At 32.3% G+C, this 15,331-nt stretch overlaps 2 protein-coding genes and 1 non-coding gene across 7 annotated transcripts; 2 read left to right on the forward strand and 1 right to left on the reverse strand.

The window, feature by feature from the left end:
* Nucleotides 1-1,127: 1,127 nt before the first annotated feature.
* Nucleotides 1,128-1,199, reverse strand: Trnaa-cgc. The gene has a single exon. It is a non-coding gene; the product is annotated as a tRNA-Ala (tRNA).
* Nucleotides 1,200-1,877: 678 nt separating this feature from the next.
* LOC105249584 (mothers against decapentaplegic homolog 4) lies at nucleotides 1,878-8,384 on the forward strand. 5 transcript variants are annotated; one of them, XM_011255151.3, is made up of 12 exons: nucleotides 1,878-2,274; nucleotides 2,657-2,861; nucleotides 3,157-3,305; nucleotides 3,486-3,765; nucleotides 4,151-4,420; nucleotides 4,923-5,060; nucleotides 5,629-5,820; nucleotides 5,983-6,156; nucleotides 6,660-6,914; nucleotides 6,988-7,269; nucleotides 7,411-7,541; nucleotides 7,850-8,384. In XM_011255151.3, the coding sequence occupies exons 2-12, from the start codon at nucleotides 2,795-2,797 to the stop codon at nucleotides 7,928-7,930; spliced, it is 2,019 nt and encodes a 672-aa protein (XP_011253453.1). In that variant the 5' UTR covers nucleotides 1,878-2,274; nucleotides 2,657-2,794; the 3' UTR covers nucleotides 7,931-8,384. The 5 variants fall into 5 exon arrangements, with proteins under 5 accessions (XP_011253453.1, XP_025270076.1, XP_011253452.1 ...); XM_025414291.1 differs by having other exon boundaries at nucleotides 2,645-2,861; nucleotides 5,626-5,820; nucleotides 7,850-8,383; XM_011255150.3 differs by having other exon boundaries at nucleotides 5,626-5,820; nucleotides 7,850-8,383.
* A 4,832-nt stretch (nucleotides 8,385-13,216) lies between these two features.
* Nucleotides 13,217-14,752, forward strand: LOC105249585 (probable 28S ribosomal protein S26, mitochondrial). Its single transcript, XM_011255154.3, has 3 exons — nucleotides 13,217-13,394; nucleotides 13,710-13,962; nucleotides 14,201-14,752. The coding sequence occupies exons 2-3, from the start codon at nucleotides 13,721-13,723 to the stop codon at nucleotides 14,634-14,636; spliced, it is 678 nt and encodes a 225-aa protein (XP_011253456.1). The 5' UTR covers nucleotides 13,217-13,394; nucleotides 13,710-13,720; the 3' UTR covers nucleotides 14,637-14,752.
* Nucleotides 14,753-15,331: the final 579 nt, after the last annotated feature.

The raw sequence follows: 15,331 nt of genomic DNA on the forward strand, positions 1-15,331 counted from the left end.
GATGGCTCCATCGATGCTTCCCGAGGCTCCTCGACGCCTCGGATGCTGGATGACACTTGCGATGGTCGTTCGCACCCGAAATTCGGCCAAAATGTAGGCGAATTAGGCGAGGGCGCGATTCGCCGGGATCGCGTCGAAAATTCAAGTGTCATGGCGGAAATATCTCAAGCGGCAGGTTGAATAGATCGTCGCGATGCTCCCAATATTCCTCGATAAATATTTCGCTAAGGATGCTAAGTGACAGTTGCAGCACTCATCGGAATTAATGATAACGAAATTCGCGCGAAATCTGCGGATTCCAAAAGTGGAGTCCCGGCCACGGGACGCGACGAGTACTTGACACTGCGAATTTTACCGAGGGAATTATTGAGTCACACGCGTCGCAATCGCGATTAATGCCACGAAACGATATCACGATTTGCTAAATTTGCATAAATTTGACACTTTCGACACTTGTCCGTCCACGATACTCATCCAACGGGTGAAAAGATCGCGCGAACACGAAACGATCGCGACATCCGGGACGCTTCGTGCAGACTGATCGCAAGTTACCAAATCCAAGGTCACGTGATGCATTTAGCTGCACCTATTGGTGCATTCATTTGATTGCGTAATGTTGTATATTGTAATTATCGCGCGCAGATTGAAATATTATCTGAGATATTATATGAATATCGTTGATATAAAATAGAAATAATGATAATAAAAATAATATATAAAAAATAATAATAAAGTATAAATTCTCTCCTTGATTATCAGAAAGCTAATACCAGTTATACATTTTATTATGTCTCTATGCAGCTTGTATAATATAATATTTATTATTATTATTATTTGTGTATAATTCACACAGGTTTGAATTATTCAATACTTTTTTATTTTTGATAATTTACAACGTGAGCATTGCCAAAATAACAATGTAAAATTTGGTAATGTATGTTATATTTAAGTGTGATTTTTATTTTTGTGTGATTTGAAAATTAATTTATATAAATATCTGAAATCATAATATTTAAATCGATTAGAAAGAGAAAAAAGATGAGAGATTCATCATCCGAAACTTTTCTAATAAAAAAAAGTATTTATGTAAATTATAAAGTATATAATGAAAGGCAAAAAGAAAGTTTTGGAGGAGCTGGGATTTGAACCCAGGACTTTCAGCATGCGAAGCAGACACTCTACCACTGAGTTACACCCCCACTTGTAGAATACACGCTTAAACGGAAAGACATTAAACGAGTCATATTTTTTAAATAATTCTCTCGTAATTATGTAAAATTATGATGATGAATTACGTGATAGAATGATAAATGTTGTACACTAGAGCAATAAATTACAAGTACATAATCTCGATTAAGCAAATTTATACTAGCAATTCGCTATATTTTTATTTTAGTTCGTCTTTTTTCATTTAGCTCATCTATAATTTTAACTATAAATAGGAAAAAATACTAATTATATAATGTCAATTTACTATTTATAATTCAAATCTTAATTCTACAGAATCATTGCAAATTCTCCGATATCCTGATCCTCTTTGGATGAATTTCTAATGAACCGATCAAAACAAGAAATCTTCACTCCTCGTCTTGATTGGTCAATTAAACGCTGCTTTACCTTAAAATCTGCAATTTCCAAACACATCGTCCAATGAGAAGCGAAAGAAGCGAGCAATGCTACCAACGTATTTGCGAAAATCATGCAAATCCGCCTTAAAGTATGACGGATATTATTGGCCGCAAAAGTAGCAATCGAACGTGATTGGTTTCCACTCTCAGTTCCAACCAATCAGCGTGAAATTACACTGGAAAATCTAGCGAAATGTTGCCCAACTGTTCGTTGAATGCTGTCATTGGCGCTAGATTAGCCATGCTGCTCGCAGCGACACCATCCGCGCCCCGGGATATATATTATTGATGCGCTAACCTATGCGAAACGGTGCAACGACTCGTCTCGAATTGTGCAGCGTGTAGTGATCTGTCGCGCGTATCGCGTCCTCGAACGTGGTGCACGTGGTGCGATCGCTGGATCTCTGCGCTCTGCTGCTTGTTGCAAAGCCGCCGACGCCCGACGACGCTTGACAAGCGCTCGTGCGCGAGCGTCTCCTCGTGCTCAACTGTCATCGTGCGTACTCGCCGCCGTGGGAGGCTGTCTCGCACCCTGTGACTCGGCGAAGTCACCGATGTCTCGCGAGTATTCTTGTACAAGTTTCCCGCAGACGTCGTGAACTCACCTTCGCTCCTTCTGCTCTCGCATGCGTGCTTCTCCTGGAATGTAAGTCGTTTCATTGCGTTATTTTTGCTACTTTAATAGTTTATTGACATAGACTGTCGAGCATGATGATTGATTGAACGATATAAGGTGTCTCCTAATGTTAGGTAAACAAAGGCAGGTTTTGCTTCTGCCACGTTTGATTATTATTGATATTATTGACAATGATTATAAAGTGATTGTTGGAGATAATATAACAAAGGCAAGTGGAATCAATTGAAACCAGGATGATATAGTCAGAAATAAATTTTGTGTAAATATTGTGATGTTGGATTTTTCGTTTCTTTGATATTATGTAATGCAATAATTTCCTTTACACTTTAGTTCTAGAGCGATATAGATTAGATAGTTATACGTGATAAAAAATAAATAGATTTACTTACAGGAAAGTGGACTGTGTCGCATGGGTGAAATATTATCGCTAGATGATAGAGTGTGAAAGATTGGACTGTGTCAAGTCCAAAGAAAAGGCTATCCATTTGAGGGAAAAAGAGTGGCAGTATCCACCACGGCTTTTACGGAGATGGTTGGATTGGCGGGCGGGGGAGGTCATTTGTATCCCTCGCCCCCCATGCAACCCAATCCAGAATGTAAGTGTATCTCAGAAATATATTTATTATATATATATTTCTGTTTATTATTCTCCTTATTTTATTTGATAATTTATTTTCAATATTCATTTATCTAATCATTTCATTTAAGAAATTTAAGTGATTTTATGATGGATTCTTTGATATTCTTATATAAATATACTGTTCACAAAGAATAAAGTTTTAAAATAAAATCATTGTATACTTGAAGTTATTTAAAAAAATTATATTTTATCATTTACTACAATTAATTTATATATATGTGTGTTATATATACATGTAATTTGAAATACAGTAAGAGAAATGACCGGAATTGCACCCAGTGCACCGACCAGTGCAGACGCTTGCCTGAGCATTGTACATTCATTGATGTGTCATCGTCAAGGTGGTGAAAGTGAAAGCTTCAGCAAACGCGCAATTGAATCGCTAGTGAAGAAGCTCAAAGTAAATTTCATATACATATATGTTGTATAACACAATTCATACAAAGTTTACAAAAAATGATATTGTTATACTATAAAAATTATGTTTGCACATACTTTATAATAATATTATAGTAATATTCAATAATTTTTCAATTTGAAATTGTAGTGTGATTAATATACAATAAAATTTAATCAACAGGAGAAACGCGACGAGTTGGACAGCTTGATAACTGCAATAACCACTAATGGAGCACATCCCAGCAAATGTGTTACCATCCAAAGAACTCTCGATGGCAGATTACAAGTGGCAGGACGCAAAGGTTTTCCGCATGTAATTTATGCTCGCATTTGGAGATGGCCGGATTTGCACAAGAACGAACTGAAACATGTAAAATACTGCCAGTTCGCTTTCGATTTGAAGTGCGATTCCGTATGTGTGAATCCCTATCATTATGAACGAGTGGTGTCGCCCGGAATAGGTATGTGCGATATTTCGCATATAACAATTTATTTTTATGTCTAGTATTCATATCTCTTATATATGTGATACTATTCATACCTCTTTTATCTCCTTTTTGATTCTTTTCTGCAATATTATTTTTTTTTATTGTTGTTCGTTTTTTTCTTTAATCACTATCATTCCGTTTAATTCATTTTGAGTTCGTTTACAATTATAATTATCCAATTATAATTATCTAATTATAATTATCCAACGAGATAAAAGTAAATCGTATCCTAGCATCCTAGGATTGGTTAACGAATTTACGGAAATGCTAGAGAAGTTACGGAATGCTAGAGAGCAAATTATTGATTATTGTGGTCTTCTTGATGTCTTGATGGAATGGGTTGGTTTCCCCCGCACAGACCCGTTCTTTACAGACCTGTCCGGACTGACTCTTCAATCCGGTGTGGGTGTGGGACCTGGTGGCAGATTGGTCAAGGATGAGTACACAGTTGGCGGTGGAGGTACCGCTGCCGCAGCGGCCGCGGCCGCCGTTGGATCCGCGATGGACGTGGACGGTGAAATGAATCAAACGATTCAGCATCATCCACCGACTCCCCAATCGACCGCTTCGAACAATGCTCAACAAGCCCAACAAGGGTTTATACCGGGCTTATCAACTCCCAATCCAAGTAAGTTGAATGTTAGGTGATTTTATCTTCTCATCTCTTCTGAAGCTTTTACTTTATCAAAATTTTTATCAATTGGCTTTACACGGCGTAAATTTGTGTGCAATTAATGTTTGGTCATAATAGATGGTAGTACACCTTAATGAAGCAATGCAACGTTGACATGTGTAAACACATCTTTATCTGAAAGGAGATGTTAATAAATTTTTTAAATTAATCTAAGAGAAAAATTCGACGTGTGATGATTATATTTTAGAAAAATTTAGATGTGGACCATACTTCCAACTGTGCTAAAACATACGTGCTACAAATTTGTCGTTCTCGATATGCGATTGTTAATTATTAAATTGATTGTTAACGAGCCAGCTTTCGAATGTACTGCTACCGAATGTAGACTGTTGTAGCAGGCAAGAATTTGCTTCGCAATCTTCTTCCTTTTGTTGCGTAATTCAATTTTTGTTTTTGGCTTCATTGTTTTTTTTTTCCTTCTGATTGTTCGGCACAGCCAGTACTGAGGGTATGTTTAATGCCGGTGGGAGTGGCAATAATGGTAATCCCCACGCTAAACTGGACGACAATAATTGCCCCAGGCAAACCTGGATTCCCACATCTCATCACTCGGCAGGCCGTAATATGCATCATCGTACGTATTTCATTGTACACAGCCGTATTATTCAAAAAGCTTTCAATTACATGTCGCTGATTAGCCTTTGCTAGTATGTTGCCAGTATGCATTTTTTGTGATTCTTAAATTTATGGGATCAGAGTTTCCTAAATTATAGAATGTCTGTATTGTGAATGCATAAAGTGAACTTTGAATTTAGATTTCTGAAGCAAGGGCTATCTGAAATGATGTTTTAGTATTGAATCAAAGTAAAGAAAAATAAAAAGATCAATGACATATGTATAATAATAATAATCGATGTTTTGATTATTATTGTAATTGCAAATATACATGTACACATATATGATATATTCAAAATGATAATAAAATTATGATTTTTGGAGAATTTAAGATTTTTGTAAGACCAGAGATCAGTCATTTAATATCCTGGAATCTAAAAATCAAATTATTAGAACGTCGCCTCCTTGGGAAACACTGGTTTGCACGCGAACGAGTAATTGGAAAACAGTTACAGTGAGGACCACGTTTGTGCCTTTTTAATATTTTATGTTGCCTGCATCGTGTATGAATTTTGATTTTGCAGCAGTAGTACATCCAATGAGTCACACCGTAGGTAGCCAACAACAATCGCTGAACGCCGCGTCCAGCGGAACGTCCGGTGCGCAGATCCTGAGTCCCGCACAGGGACAATCGACCGCCGATACGTTCTACGGTACCAACACACCCCCGCAAGACATCAATCAACCTCCTACCGTCGACGCGCTAGCAGCCTCTTTAGGTATATAAAACGTGTATAGCGCACTCGCCAATTAAACATCAATACAGAGAATCACTATATCCTTTTAAACACAGATTCCACAAGGATACCGAGTCTGAATTTTTCAGTGTTTTTAACATTTTTGCACATTATATTGGATTATTTGTTTGTCTAATTAAATAGGTGAAGGACAAAGTTCACCCGTATCACCTGTACATCTTCATCATCCAAATGGATTCCCCGTGGGCACAGCACCATACAATTCCGGGACACCGCAATGGACCGGTGCCAATACTCTCACATACACTCAAAGTATGCAACCTCCAGATCCTCGACATCTTCATACAGCATCGTACTGTAAGTTGAGTGTGTTAGGAAACGTTTTCTGCTTTGGAGTTAAATAATATAACATTAAGAATCAAAAACAAAAGAGGAATAACGGTCCTAACGTAAGATAATAAATTAAAATTGATAAAAAAAAAAAAGGCTAAGGACCGTGGTCATGTCATTGCCTTGCATATATTTTTTATTTTATTTTATTATTTTTATACAAGCATTTTTTGTTTTTTGAATGTCTTTATTCTCTTCTATTGTCTTTGCGTTTTATTAGATATTTCGACCGTTTTAACATATTTGTTTGATTTTCGGTTATTTTATACTGTGCGCGCCTATTGTATTCGAATTATTTCTTCGACGGATAATGTTCTTTTTTTTGCCATCAAATTTGTTAAAGAATACACAAATTTTCTGTCTTAGATTTATGTTTTGATTTTAATTACGTACTAACAACCTGCGCTATGGTCCTTAGCCTTTTCTTTTATTAATTTTGATTAAGAATCAAATCTAATATTTGAATGAAGGGGGAGGCCATGGAAATGATGTTGGTGGAAATATCGGAGGATTGCTTTCCACGCAACCAGCGCCGGAATATTGGTGCTCCGTGGGTTACTTCGAGTTGGACATCCAAGTCGGAGAGACATTTAAAGTCAGCAGCAGTTGTCCCACAGTCACCGTAGATGGCTACGTAGATCCGAGCGGCGGAAATAGATTCTGTTTAGGTGCCTTGAGCAATGTGCATAGGACAGAACAAAGCGAGAGAGCGCGTCTTCACATAGGTAATTATCTCTTTTAGTAATAATATTTTCAGACAAATATCGTAAAGATTCTCAATTAAAATAAATATTTTAGGCAAAGGCGTTGTGCTGGATTTAAGAGGTGAAGGCGATGTTTGGTTAAAATGTCAAAGCGAGCACAGCGTCTTTGTACAGTCTTACTATCTGGACAGAGAGGCAGGTCGCGCACCTGGTGATGCGGTACATAAAATTTATCCATCGGCGTATATTAAAGTTTTTGATCTGAGACAATGTCACAAACAAATGCGAGGTCAAGCCGCCACTGCCCAGGCTGCCGCAGCAGCGCAAGCTGCAGCTGTTGCCGGTCATCTGACGCATGGAGGGCCTATCGCCAAAAGTAATAGCTTCTTTAGGAAATCTATAAACGCAAATATTTATTAATGATAGAATTAATAATGCAATCTATTAATGATACAATTTTTATAACGTATAGTTAAATATATGTTTACAATATAAGACATATAAATAAAATATTCAGGTATCAGCGCAGCTGCGGGAATTGGAGTCGATGATTTACGAAGACTTTGTATCCTGCGTTTGAGTTTTGTTAAGGGATGGGGTCCAGATTATCCGCGACAAAGTATAAAAGAAACACCATGCTGGATTGAGGTTTGTTTTATAATTTTACTTCACGAATCTATTTTTGTAAATGATATTTTTAAATACATGACAAAAAGAAAATCTCAATACAATTTAATAATAAATTCTAAAGATCAGCAATATACAAATATTTCTTTTATTTAGATTATTATCATTTTGTAGAATAAAGAGATGCAAAGAATGAAATATTAAAATTAGAAGGAATTTAATTACGTATTGAATTTGTTATTCTGATTTTTTACTCATCAAATTTTTTTATACATCTATTTTAAAATTCTATTTTTGATATTTTAATATTTCACATTTATTTCCGGTAGGTACATTTACATAGAGCGCTTCAATTACTGGACGAGGTGCTACATACGATGCCGATCGATGGGCCACGAGCGATCGAATAATTCCATCAATTTAAATTACGAAAAGTAAAAAGAACATCATAATGTTCGAATGAAGTGCGCAAGTGTAATAAACATTTTATAAATGATCATTCAAATAATTTCATCCTTGAAATGCGAGTGAACAAACCGGACGAACCAAATTTATCAGATGGGAATGATCAAATAATTGAGACAAGAAAATTCGCGCGCGCGCGCGGCCATAGGAAGCTCAGAGAGAACTTGCGGAAGTTATTTATATATTTAACAACTCGTGATATATAATAATCTGTGTAGGACAGGGGTTCCCAAACTTTCTAGTTTACATTGCAGATGGTCCCTCTCACAGATAGAATACTTGTATGTATTCTGAAAATGTATATATTTTACATATTGTATATTTTATCGTAGAATGTACAAAGTAAAGCTTAGTCGTTCTCATCTTTATTAATTATTTCTTATTTGCTAGTAACTCTTGTTAAAGAGAAGAAGAGAGAAATCAATGTAAATTATTGCAAATATTAATTCATATAAATATTATTTTATTTAACTTTTTGTATGCAAAAATTTAATTTTATATATATGTCAAATTGAAGACTTTTAATTACACTAAATGATTAAAATTTTAAGATTTATCTAGTATTAGATTTATTTAGATTTATATAATGCATGATGATGCGTTTGCATTAATACATTTGATTTTAATGTATGAGATCTTTATTTCTGAAATGAAACTTTTATTGCATATATGTATTTAAAAATATAAATTTTGAATTTTTTTATCAAACAATAATGTAAAATTTTTTATAGTACAATTTAATGATTTATCACACGCTCCGTTTTAATGGAAAATATTAAAAATTGGTTTACCTTGTGTACAATGAAAAAAATTTTAATTATGCTAGATTTTTCAAAAGTTTAATAATATTGAATTATTCCATAGTGCCATTTAATAACAATATACTAAAAATTCTGCTGCTCTGAAAACATTGTCGTTTTTCTTATTCTCTGTTCTCTTATTCTTTTTCTTTTAATTTTGAAAGTGTTTCAAGTTTGAGAACCCCTGCTGTAGAATAAAACATGTGCCACGGCCTTGCACTACCATCAACGTACAAAAGCGAAAGAAACGTTATTTTTATTTACGAGATGTAATTTTGTACGGAGAGAGGTGATACGACACGTCTCACCGACAAAGGAACAGAATAAAATAGATTGACGGTCTTCTATTTTGCTAGGTACGCGAAATGGGGAAATTCCTCTGGCGAAGCGCAGTCCGTTAAGCTCAGTGATACCAGTTTCGGAACCGTTACATAGTCACGACCCTGTTCTTTGAGATTAGCTTTATAAGATATAAGTGAAAACTATTATCTATATTACACTTATTATTACTTATCGCAAATGTTAAGCTCAATATTTATATCAGGCAAGAAAAAAGTCTTACATTTCTGGGTTCCTGGATTTGTAAATATAAGATAAAAGTGTTTTAATATTTTTATATTTAAAGAAAAAAAATGAATTTTTTTTTAACGCAAATTCTAAAATTTAATAATCATACAATTTGGAAGAAAAATTTTTGATTTTAAATTTTTTATTTTCATGCTTTAAAATCTGAGAATCCCAGATATAGAAATCCAAGAATCTAGGAATCCAGAAATCTTGGACTCCTGGGATCTCAGAATCCAGGAATCTTGAAATCTGAGGATCTAAAGATCCAATGATGTAAGAATCCTAGGATATAAGAATTATCTTTATGCACGTGTATACAGTAGGAAGACTTTCTCTAAATACATTTCTGCCAAGTAGCAAATATAAATAATTCATAAGGATTATTCACACACAGTCATAATACTTCGTAATGATAACTTTTTATATTTAAATTCACAAATAGAGGATGTATTGTGACATTTTTTTGATTTGTGAGAAGATTATAGATTTAGATCGTATATTTATCACAATTTAGAGATATAATTATATAGCATTGGCAGAAATTGGTACAATAATGTTAAAATTATTTGTTTATTATGAATGAATATAATTTGTTTATTGTCTGTTTTACAGTTTATAACCAAAAACTATTTTACATAGAGATTTTGAAGTTTTAATAAGCATTCTTGTTCTTCTTTTTTATCTCTGGTGAGATAAAATCTTTTAATTTCTTAGTTATTATTAATTATAATATCATAATATTATTACTATTATTGTTGAAGGAGAAATATTGAGAACTTCAGGAAAATAACATACACTTAATGGATATTATAGTATGTATATGTATGTATATGTACGTATGTATATATATATATATATATATATATATATATATATATATATGTATGTATGTATGTATGTATGTATATGTGTATATATATATCCAAAAGCTAAAATTTTAAAGATCTGAATCTGAAAATGAAATTTGAGAAAAAAATTGAAAAGGTTCCTGATAGAAGGATGAGACTTTAAGAATCTGTTACATATATATTATATTGGTAAAAAGTTATCAGAAATTGAATTTAATTTAAACGAATGAATTCAGTTGTGCATTTCTTCTTATCAACCAGATGTTACTACAACGTAGTACTGTTGAATAATTGTACCTACTGTTTATCAACTATTTTATTAAAATATATAGTCGTACAAAATATTCTTATAATATACATTTAATAATAAGATACAGAGAAATTGATTTAAGTAAATCGAGAAAAAAGGAAGAGAGAATTGACGAATTTGGATAGTATATATGTACAAGATATTTAACTATTAGAGATGATATTAATGTTTTATCTTGTACGTGTATGTGTATTCAGCATATATGTATTTTAATTGATTATGTTTGCGAAAAAAGGAAGGATAAAGAAAAATATTTAATGATTTACTTGATTATAATATGATAACATTTGCTACTCCTTTGTTACAATTTAGTCTTCATATTGCGAATGAATAAATTTTTCACAATTTGAGAAGAATTATTTGAGGCGACAGGCGAGGAATAAACATTACCGTTTAAGTTAAGTTTGAAGAAATCTGCAGTCTGATAGAAATTGTCCAATAATTGACTATCGTATTATTTTTCAACAATGGATTTTTCAACAATGGTTGTGAATATTTGTTGAGGAATCTATAATTAAAAAAAGATAATTCGCAAATTACGGGACAAATCCTATGCACTGTGTATAATGCCTTCCTTTGATCGACCAATGAAATGTACACACAGCTCAAGTATATTATCGACAAGAGATTCTTGCTTACAGCCAAGCTAGGAACACATGTGCCATCGTTTTCATGCATATAAGAACAGATATAAAACTTAGGACTTTTTACAAGACTGTATTTTTAATTCCAGAGCGATTAAACGCGTGGATTCTCAAGAACCTACCGCTTATCTAAGAATTTAGATTCAACCACGATATAATATTTCGAGCTATCCATAGGTCTAAGAAGCTAATAAAAAGTTCAGACTTCGATTGTGTAAGAATATAAAAATTCAGAAACGAGGCACCAAGGCTCTACGATATATATATTTCCGAGAGAAAAAGAGAGAGAGATTTTTAAGAGTCTAAGGTTGCAAAGATTTTATGAACTAATTTCATGGTTCTAAATGATAATCCAACTTGTAACAATAATCTGATCATTTTGTAATGTTTTAAATATGACTTGATAGCACAGAACAAAATTAAAGTTCTTAAGCAAACGATTTGAAACAAGCCACACATTTTTTTATATGTGCATTAAATATTTCTATGAATCTATTTGATGCAAGTGGATCGAAACAAATTTTCTAAATTAATGATTGAAGGGCTCATTGACATGCTAAATACGGGATTAATAATTCACTTATTATTTAATAATCAAATATTCACATTGATAAGAAGATTTAAATATAAGTAATCGATTGATATAGTAGTTTAGATCACCAATAGTCTTCTTGTACATTGAAAGACTGCCAACTTATAATGCAAATTTTAGATCTATCAGATGAATGTATCTTTTTTTAAATAGAAGATTTTGCATTATAAATGTGATGTTAAAATATCATAAATGGGGTTTATCTTTGTGCTAAATATAATTTTTCCATGTTTTCCATACATTTTATCATCTGTACAAAGTTTAGCATGATACTGCCTAGAGCCCTTCAATATCTGTGAAGGCGAAAATTATAAAATATGTTTATTATCTTTAATGATATCTTGATTGAACATTATTACAAAATGAATGGATTTTTTCTTCCTTTACGTTTCTTCGAGAGACAAATAGAACAAACTGTCTGCGTTTAAGCCAAAGATATCCCGACGATATAATGTTATGATGAAACGTTAAAAATATGTATAACACATGAGTATGATGAGATTTCAATGTGGGTGTTCCGAAGGAAATGAGAATGAGATGCATTAATAAAAATTTTTATGCTAATAATTAATAAAATTATTATAAATGTTGAAGTAGTTTTTTTGGAGAGAATCTCTGAATTTTTCGGAACACTCGAATATGAGATATAATTATTTTTACGCAATTATTTCCGTTTTAATTAGGATATGTAAATAAAATTATATTACATCCCATTCTTGATTTGTAATGGATCTTAATTAACCGTACATCAATTAAGTTTGATCCACGAATGGCGTAATAAATAAAAAACAGGAAAAAGAACAAGATTGTATAGATACAAATTAATATCTGTGATTATCGTCGATGCAGATATATTTTAAGTGATTTCTACGGCGTTCAGGCATATTTGTAAAAAATAATAACAAAAAAAAAGAAAAAAAAACACTAACGATATATAATAACCATGTACGGCGATAATACTTTTAGAACGATTGTTGAGATAAGATTTATTCGTGTTTATGTTGAATGCATATTGTCGTATTGCGTGGTGATGAGGATAATTAAATATGCATTAATATTACAATTAGGGTAATTAATATATAGTGCGAACACTATTATTGTTTCGAGAGGAAAAGGAAAATAAGAGAAAAAAAACGCAAGAAAGAGAGAGAGAGAGAAAGAGAAAAAGAGCTTGAGCGAATGTATTTTGCGGAAAATTTTTTTGTTGTTGTATATTATAGATACGCGTCGCATTATACACGATCATTTTCAATAAACATATTCTATAAACTATAATTATTTCTCCCTATCGCGACTTCTGTTATGCAGATTTTATTTCTTTTCTGTTGAAAAAATTTCGAATTTTATTTCTTTTCTGTTGAAAAAATTTCGGATTTTATCTCTTATCTGTTGAAAAATTTCTCCTTGGAACATTTAATTGTATATTTGTTATGTTGGAAAGCATTTTACTCTTATTTAAATTACAGGACGCGATCTCAACATTTAAACACAACATCTTAAACGCGCCATTGATATTCGGCGAATCAACGCGCAGGAGGAGACATAACCTTCTCAGAGGAAGGAATCATTGAAGAATAACATAATTAAAAATAAGCGAAACACGACGAAACGAGAAAGAATTTATTTTAATTTGCGGTGACATATAATGGTAACTTATTATTTAAGTGTTATTGCCACAATATTATTATGTTAAGTTCTTTTATCTGTGACTGCTCCTGTAGTTTTTGCATCTTCTTTGTTTTAATTTCAATATTTATTTATAAAGAGCGTTATTGCAATATTATATTTGTTAAATTTTGTTCAAAGAAATATTTATTAATAGAATAGCATATAAAATTACATATAACAATTAATTACTGATTTCAGTATGTATATAAAAAAATAATATATTGTGATATGGCTATTAATTGGCTCGGTAATGGTTATCTTAATAAATAAATCTTAATAAATAAATTTTTTACAGTACTAAATATAATGCAAGCCATGAGGATAATGAACACAAACACTCTGACAACAGGTATCACAAGATTTTGCGATACCTTTATCCCAAATTCTGTCTATACGCAATGTGTACGTTGGAAAAGAAAGCCGATTTGGTTACCTCCAGTAAAATCCAAAATGTTCCGAATACCAAAGAGACCAGTCATATCTACGGAAGAAGTTCTGGAGCTTCAGCGTTTAAATAATAATTACAGAACATATATGACATCACTTAGGTATTTATACTTGTATATATATTATACATATATACATATCTATATATATACATATGTATACATAAACATATATATATATATATATATATATATATATATATATATACATGTATAATTGGTTCTATAATTCTGTTTATTTCTTTTATTATATTTCTAGTTTTTTGTCTAATAAAACATTTACAAGTCTAGATACAGCTTATTTTAAATTAACAGGCAATGTGTTTTCTTTCTTTTTTAGATCGTATTTGTGCCACTTTGAAATGCAAAATAAAGTGCAATTAGACAAGGAAAGTATCAAGCAAGCTGAAGAAGAAGATTTTCAGACATGTAGCGCAATAAATGATGAATGGAATGCAGAGGTGGCAAAACAAAGAGAAGTTAGGTTGGCGAATGTAAGAGAAAAACGCAAGAAGTATAATCTGCGAAAATTGTTAGACAAAGAGAAGCATGAGATCAAACGGAAGAAGTATGTCGACAAACAGATCAAGAAAGCTAAGGAGGAAGCTGTCACATTCATTACTGCGGAAAACGTGGATGCGGCGATCGAGGAGTGTTTGGCGAATATCGTCGATCATAATCGCGCGTTAGATTTGCAGGGAAACTGGCATGATGGGACTTATTCTCCAGTTCCACCTCTTGAAGAAACGCAGAAACCAGCGGTCGTCAAGAATTAAACATGAATTTAGAAATTTTACGTTCAGCTACTTGAAAAAATAAAAGCTTAGTATAAGCTTATACCTTTTTTCTCAAGCATTTTAAACCTTTGCTGAAATATAATTATGATAATCATAATACAATTATGATATTTATTATGATAATCATAATAAAAACAAGCTATTATTTGTATTATAGTAAGTATTAATATATCCTCCATACTTGTTCCTTAATCTTTGCATAATATTTAATGTTCTTAAGAAATCGTATATATAGATAACCGATATATTTTGAGATTAATATAATTTTTCGATTGATATATTATATCTATACAAAATAAAATTAAAATCATGCACAAGCTTTATTTTATAAAAACTTATTTGCAAGATATATAGATTACATAATAATTCTCCCTTGTGCAAATCTTATAAGACACAATATTTCTAGAATATTGTATAAATATTGTTAATAACTGTTAATAATATTTATAATTATTAATATTCTAGAAATATTGTGTGCTTATAGGGAAATAATCGATTTCTATTGAATTGAGATCACAATTAATTAAGATATAGGATAATTAATCAAGCTATCGTGTTTTCGCTGTTGAAAAGTACTAGAAAAGTATTTGAAGTCCGTTGAATAATTAGTACCGCATGTACGAAGTACCTCATTAAAAGCGTGCGACTCGAATGCAAGCCGGTTGTATGTACAT

Source organism: Camponotus floridanus, unplaced genomic scaffold (assembly GCF_003227725.1).
Source record: "Camponotus floridanus strain SB8 unplaced genomic scaffold, Cflo_v7.5 scaffold8, whole genome shotgun sequence".
In the NCBI taxonomy this organism is placed as follows: domain Eukaryota; kingdom Metazoa; phylum Arthropoda; class Insecta; order Hymenoptera; family Formicidae; genus Camponotus; species Camponotus floridanus.